This window comes from Oncorhynchus gorbuscha, linkage group LG04 (assembly GCF_021184085.1).
Source record: "Oncorhynchus gorbuscha isolate QuinsamMale2020 ecotype Even-year linkage group LG04, OgorEven_v1.0, whole genome shotgun sequence".
Taxonomy (NCBI): Eukaryota; Metazoa; Chordata; class Actinopteri; order Salmoniformes; family Salmonidae; genus Oncorhynchus; species Oncorhynchus gorbuscha.
This window is the reverse complement of record NC_060176.1, coordinates 79,992,791-79,999,833: the sequence shown is the minus strand read 5'-3', so window position 1 is coordinate 79,999,833 and position 7,043 is coordinate 79,992,791. Positions and strand designations below refer to the sequence as shown.

General features: G+C 44.6%; 1 protein-coding gene across 1 annotated transcript; it reads left to right on the top strand.

Annotated features, from left to right (window-relative positions):
* The first annotated feature begins 257 nt into the window (after positions 1–257).
* Positions 258–6,451, top strand: prdm8b (PR domain containing 8b). Its single transcript, XM_046345456.1, has 4 exons — positions 258–443; positions 2,649–2,873; positions 3,331–3,565; positions 4,518–6,451. The coding sequence occupies exons 2-4, from the start codon at positions 2,655–2,657 to the stop codon at positions 5,876–5,878; spliced, it is 1,815 nt and encodes a 604-aa protein (XP_046201412.1). The 5' UTR covers positions 258–443; positions 2,649–2,654; the 3' UTR covers positions 5,879–6,451.
* The last annotated feature ends 592 nt before the right edge of the window (positions 6,452–7,043 follow it).

Genomic DNA, 7,043 nt, shown 5'->3' with positions numbered 1-7,043 from the left:
TATGTGCTGCAAACAAAACGTGTGTGTGTGTGTGTGTGTGTCAGTCAGCCAGTGCATTGCGCCCCTTCTCCATGCCTCTCTCCTCTCTCTCTCTCTCTCTCTCTCTCTCTCTCTCTCTCTCTCTCTCTCTCTCTCTCTCTCGCTCTCGCTCTCTCGCTCTCTCGCTCTCTCGCTCTCTCGCTCTCTCGCTCTCTCGCTCTCTCGCTCTCTCGCTCTCTCGCTCTCTCGCTCTCTCGCTCTCTCGCTCTCTCGCCTCTGCAGCGAAGGGCTATATCTGCGGCACCACTGTCACTTTCACGACCACACAGGGACATGTACTGACGCCGAGGGGAGGACTTGATCGTAACCTGCTCTCGAAGGCGGCAAATTGATTCCAGCATCATTTTTTTGTGGATTATTATTTATTTTCAACAACAACAACAACAACAACAACAACAAAAAAGGTACGTAGTTTTACAACCTACATTTGGTTGCGTTTTAAATGGGTGGTTTGTTAGGAATCGAGAGAAAGACAGACAAGCAGACAACATCACAAAGCAGTAGCCTAGACAGCATCCTTGCTGCGGTCTATGAATGGACCGTCGTGTAAAGTCTGGATACGGCGCTCGGCAGATGTAAGGGGGCGAGGAGACAAAACGGAGAAAAAAAATCAGTACTTGCATTGATTTAGGACAGTTTTTTTTTTTAGACTGACAAGGCATCCAGATTTAAGAGTAAAACACGCTCTGAAATAGAGGGCAGAAGGTTGAATGGGTTGGTCTCATTCGTTTTATGGATGCGCATACATTCCGGGTGCTATTCTCTCTCATTTAGCACAGATGCATATTCATTGGAGCTTTTGTGTGGCTTTTCCCTGGTGAGAGAGCGACCTTTTAAGTCACAAAAGAACCGGCTATATAGAGGATAGAGCGAAAAATTGCTTTTCTGAAAGCGTCGTCGGTCTCTAGTTGAAAGGTTGCATTTGGTGGATAACATATAATTGCCCAAATAAGAGGAGATTGTAATTGCTACAAACTATTTCTCTCTCCACCAATCCAGCTGAAGAGAAAAGTTCGTCTTTTTTTTTGTTCGGCCGGTCAGTACGTTTCTTGAACGATAAGATTTTGACGGAAGCGCGTCTGAAAAGAGGAACGTTTGGTTTTGATCCGCATGCAGACTCCAGTGTGTTTTGCTTTTAGTCTGAGACACAAAAAGCAAAATGAACGGAAAACAAATCGCGATCCATCATCAGAAAAGGAACAACATCTCACGGTGTGATGACATGTAACGCCTGTCCAATATTACATTCGACTTGTCAGTGTTTTAAAACCTTGTTATTACACGTTTACTATACATGCCGTATTATCTTTACATGGTAAATGTTTTGTATAGTCTGAAGGGAGATACTCCAAGGCAGCATGATTTTAAAAAACAATACAAATAAAAAATACATTATCTGTTGAATAGCATTCGTGCAATAACATTTATATAGGCATAGTCTATAACATGACACAAAAATAACATGTAAAATAATAATAATAATAATAACACATGGAATTAGATAATACGACGTGCAATCAGTATCGTTATAACATTGTAAATATTTGTCAGATTTTCCTCTCGACGCGCCTGTTTCAGCCAATCCGCGCCGTGTCCAGCGTTGTGTCTCTTCCGGCCTACGCGTAATTGAAATGAACAAGTGGCAAAGAAAAGACACATAGATCCCAGCTGCGTAACGCGTTGCAGGCCAGAGGAACTGGGCTCCACGTCACCCGGAAAATACACCAATTCAGAGAGTAAATGAGAAAAAAAAAAAATTAACTCCGCGTGCAGCCTTTAATTACTGTCTCGAGAGGGAAAAGTGGCGGATTATGGTAATGAGTGGACATACGTTTAGAGCGCGTGTAGAAATGGAGCGGAGAGGGTAGATGACGTGAAATCGGTGACTTTTGACAGTCCACTCCAAATCCATTCGATATACTCTCATTTATACAGACCTCGTCATTTCTTACTGCTATATCTTTCTTCTTCCACGGGCTACAATTAGTTTACACACTTGTAATAAATTAGAGTTTGAGGTGGATGTGGCTGCAGTGTGAATTTACAATAGCCTAGAATAAAGCATTTGTGATATTAATTCAGCTGCTTGACGTAATTGATATTATAATTATCAACAATAATATTGGATCTAGGGATAATATATTATTATCATTGTCATTATTATCATACACTTTATGTGTTATTATAATTGTTTTTGTTGTTGATGTTTATCATTATTAGGCTATATTAACATAATCATTAATACCATTGTTATTATTCCGTTTAGGCCCATGCAATTATTTTCTCACTATTAACAGCTATTCCAAACAGCACTTGTGAATACCACGGAAATATAGACAAGCAACCATACTCTTTGAAATTGATAGGCCACTCTCATTGTACAATAGACTTCAATTAATTAAAACGCCCAGCCACCCCCCTCCAAAAAAAGGCACTTTCCCAGTCCAGCATGGCCTTGACAGCTGAGTCCTATGTACTTAACCAACCTTCTCACGGAGTGCCAATTTATTTCACCTCCTCATCATCGAGACCATTTGTATATTACATTTTATTTTATTTTATTCATTGTCTCTCTCTCTCTCTCTTTTTTGTTTGTCCGCAAACAACAGCCGACGATGGAGGAATCCAGCTCACATAAGTTGGTTTGGGACGGCGACGCCAAAGCAGTGCAGCAGTGTCTAACGGATATATTCACCAGTGTTTATACCACATGTGACATTCCGGAAAATGCCATTTTCGGTCCTTGTGTTTTGAGCCACACGTCGTTGTATGACAGCATAGCCTTCGTAGCGCTCAAATCAACGGATAAACGAACTGCGCCATACATATTCCGGGTAAGGAAATAATAATATTGTGATTTTTTTTTCGAGAATGATAATACTCCAAATATTCTTTATTTACGATTTCATTACATCTCCTTATTCCGACTGAATTAAATTGTCTGCCAGTTGGTTGATTTATCATTAGGCCTATTGCAACCAGAGTAGAAGATTAAAAAAATAAGATACAAAAAAAAATGTTTTAAAATTATATTTCTCATGACATTAGTGTGAAACCTATATTATTTATATTAGACCCAATTGGACGTGTTATCTTACAAGATATCGTGCAGGATTATAATGTATATGAACAGTTGCACAGCCAAAACACATTCAAAATAGCCTATTTTTATTTTTTTATTTTTTGGACAGCCTTTGCGTTTAACGATTAGAACGAATGCTGCAGCACGGACTTCTCGTTTGGGTCCAACTAACGGGTTTGCCTCGCTCTCTGTCACCGTTCAACGCGCAGGTGGACACGTCAGCAGCCAACAGCACGTCCGAGGGCTTGATGTGGCTGCGGCTCGTGCAGTCGGCGCGGGACCGGGACGAGCAGAACCTCGAGGCCTACGTGAAGAATGGACAGCTGTTCTACCGGTCTCTCCGGAGGATCGAGAAGGACGAGGAGCTGTTGGTCTGGTACGGGAAAGACCTGATTGAGCTGCTGCTGCTGCTCAATGCCGGTAAAGCGCCGGTCAAGGCCAAGGGTGAGTTAGTAGCCTGGCTGAATAGTGTACATGGCGGAATAGTGGAGATGGCTGAATAGTGTAGATCGCTGAATAGTGTAGATCGCTGAATAGTGTAGATCGCTGAATAGTGTAGATCGCTGAATAGTGTAGACGGTTTAGACGGTTTGCATTGAAGCATTGCATTTCAGTTGGCTGGTTTGTAGTTTCTGTCTTGATAATCATCCATCAAAATAATTGTGTAGCTCAGTTGGTAGAGCATGGCGCTTGTAACGCCAGGGTAGTGGGTTCGATCCCCGGGACCACCCATACGTAGAATGTATGCACACATGACTGTAAGTCGCTTTGGATAAAAGCGTCTGCTAAATGGCATATATTATTATTATTATTATATTAATTCCAATAAGTCATATTCAGTTTAAATTCAAAGTCATATAAGAATATAACAGCTGTTGTCAAATTCTTTGGTGTTTTTTTTTTAAATCTTTTTTTTTAAACGTAATATGTAATTGTTTTATTGTATGTGTGTTTATAGTTTTGTTTAATGTTGTGTTAGTGTATGTAAATTGTTTTGTCTGAAACGTTGCTCCCCCTGGTGCTATTGGACCAGGTCTCTCTTGGAAAAGAGATGTTATCTCAATGAGAAAAAAAACTGTATGAATAAAAGTGAAATGAAAGTAAATAAAATAAAAACAAATGAGACCATATTTACAATCATTTACACACACAGTTGAGGGTAAATAAATAGTGTAAATGAATTAAATTAAATTACATTTACCAAAAATGAATGCAATATGCCTATTCTGTATTTATAATTTATCGTTTATATTAATCAGAAGACGATGGTCCTATTTCAGCTTTACCAAAACATTACAGGACCCACTACTGTTTTTTTTAGGAAGATACTGAATATTAGCAAGATTTTTGTTTCTTTCTGAATGACTGACATTATTTTCCTTCTATCCATTTCCAGGGTCCACTCCCTACTCCTGTCCTGACTGCAACCAGCGCTTCCAGTTTGAGTTCCCCTTCCTGGCCCATCTGAGGTTCCGCTGCACCAAGAGACTACAGAGCATGGCGGCAGGCAGTGTGGACGAGGAGGTCCCCAGTAAGGAGCCAAGCACTGAGCGCCCTAACCCCATCCTTACAACTACCACACCCACCAGAGCTAGCCCTAAACTGGGCCGCTCGGATGGGGACAGCGCCAAACCCTCCACAGACTTCCATAACCTAGCCAGAGACCTCGAGAACAGTCGCACCAGTCCGCCGAGCGACCGTGAGGCTGAGATCCGCAGCGAGAGCTCTGGGAAGAGGAAGTTCTCCGATGTGGAGGACAGAGTGAGGGATGGTAGCAGCGCCTCTCTGAGTCTGTCTCAGTCTCACAAGTCTAAGGAGGAGCTGGCTAGCTCAGCACAGAACTATCGGGGAGTGTACGGCCTGGAGGAGAAACGACGAGGGCCGACGTTCTCCCCACCAGGGTCGGGATCCACTGAGTCAGGCGGTGAGGGTAAACGCAGCGCCTTCACCGAGGTCAAGAAGTCTCCACAGAGCCTAAAGGCGCACGGTACCAGTGGCGGCACCAAAAACCTCCAGAGCTCCAACGCCGAAAACAAGGACGGCGGTCGGCCCGGCCCCGTCAACAACCCTCCCCAGGAGAAGCATCTCAACATCAGGCAGGTTCTGTCGGAGACTCAGCCTGTCCAGCCACAGACCCGCATGGAGGCCTCTCCTCTAGGGAGCGCCTTCACCTCCGTAGCCCAGCACGGTGGGGGGAACAGCGGGGAGAGGAAGAGCGCATTCAGCCAACCCTCCCGCCACGCTACCTCCTCCTTCTCCCAGATCTCTCCTCTGGTCATGACCACGCCCAAACACCTGGACTGCCACCCTGCGGTGGGCGACACCATCTCCTCCTCTAGACTCTACCAGGCTGACCACCTGGCCGCCAAACTCCACGGCGCCGAGCTGGGCGCCAACTGCCCCGTGCCGGGCGCCATGTCCAAGCAGAGCCCGTTCCTCTACGCAGCGGCTGCTGCCACAGCCTACTGGCCTAAGAGCCAGGGCCACATCCAGCTGCAGATGCCCTCAGCATTAACCTTACTCCCCCCCTCCTTCACCTCTCTGTGTCTGCCCGCCCAGAACTGGTGCGCCAAGTGCAACGCCTCCTTCAGGATGACCTCTGACCTGGTGTACCACATGAGGTCGCACCACAAGAAGGAGTTCGCCATGGAGCCGATGGTTAAGAGGAGGCGGGAGGAGAAACTCAAGTGTCCTATCTGTAACGAGTCGTTCAGGGAGAGGCACCACCTCTCGCGTCACATGACCTCCCACAATTGACATTCAGATCAATAACAGACCGTTTTCACGCTGCTAGGGGGGCGAACCGAGTCGAGCTGTACTGGCCTGGTTACGGAATTGCATTTTGATGAAGGAAGCCTTGCTTGAAAGGACAGTGTGTAAAGAATATACTGTAGACGAACCAGCACATTAAGGTTTGGCCACTGACGTTGCTGGGATGGACCATAAAGGACTATGGGAAAATAGTATACCCGTGCCAGGCCAGCACAGCACGGTTTGAGTCGGCACGATAGTGGGAAAAGGGTATCACATCACAGACCATGGGGAGGAACTTTTTTGCTGACTGACTGACTGGCTGAGTGGGTATATGACTGACTGGCTGTCTGAGTGGGTATATGACTGACTGGCTGTCTGACTGACTGGCTGGCTGAGTGGCTATATGACTGACTGGCTGAGTGGGTATATGACTGAATGGCTGAGTGGGTATATGACTGGCTGGCTGTCTGACACTGACTGGCTATATGACTGGCTGGCTATATGACTGGCTGGCTGGCTATATGACTGGCTGGCTGGCTGACACTGACTGGCTATACGACTGGTTGACTGACTGACTGGCTGGCTATATGATTGGCTGGCTGGCTGACTGGCTATATAACTGGCTGGCTGACTAGCTGACTGTCTAGCTGGCTATATGACTGGCTGGCTGGCTGGCTGACTGCCTGGCTGGCTGACCGGCTGGACATACACCACTTAAAGGAGCACTTGTTTTCAACACAGACAATTATTATCGTTCCTTGAGTCTGTTTTTGGTTTCTTCTTCAAATGTCATGTTTCTTTATGCTAATGACTTCAGAAATGAATTAATTTATCTTATGAAGCACTTACAATTTGTTAAATAAGGGAAAATAAGAATATGTGTATTTAAATGTACAGTACGTTTGGATTTTATATTATATAAAGACATATATAGAAAATCACAAATAAAAAATAATTACATTACACGGTTTTACTATTCAATACGTTTTTTTCATGGTCACTTTAAAAGGCTGGATGATATTGACACAAAGGAGGATATGACGTCAGACAGACTGACTATATTTCAGAGTGCACCGTGTGACAATAGGTATCGATGCAAATCTATACAGTTACGATGTACATACCTGGTTTGTTTGAAATGCAAAGTGTGACATTTCGTGTCAGTGGG

Bases quoted from the DNA above. Each gene is read 5' to 3' on its own strand.
- prdm8b (XM_046345456.1), top strand. From the start codon at position 2,655: ATGGAGGAATCCAGCTCACATAAGTTGGTTTGGGACGGCGACGCCAAA. The intron at 2,874-3,330 runs GTAAGGAAATAA...TTCAACGCGCAG, and splicing joins CTGCGCCATACATATTCCGG to GTGGACACGTCAGCAGCCAA. The intron at 3,566-4,517 runs GTGAGTTAGTAG...ATCCATTTCCAG, and splicing joins AGCGCCGGTCAAGGCCAAGG to GGTCCACTCCCTACTCCTGT.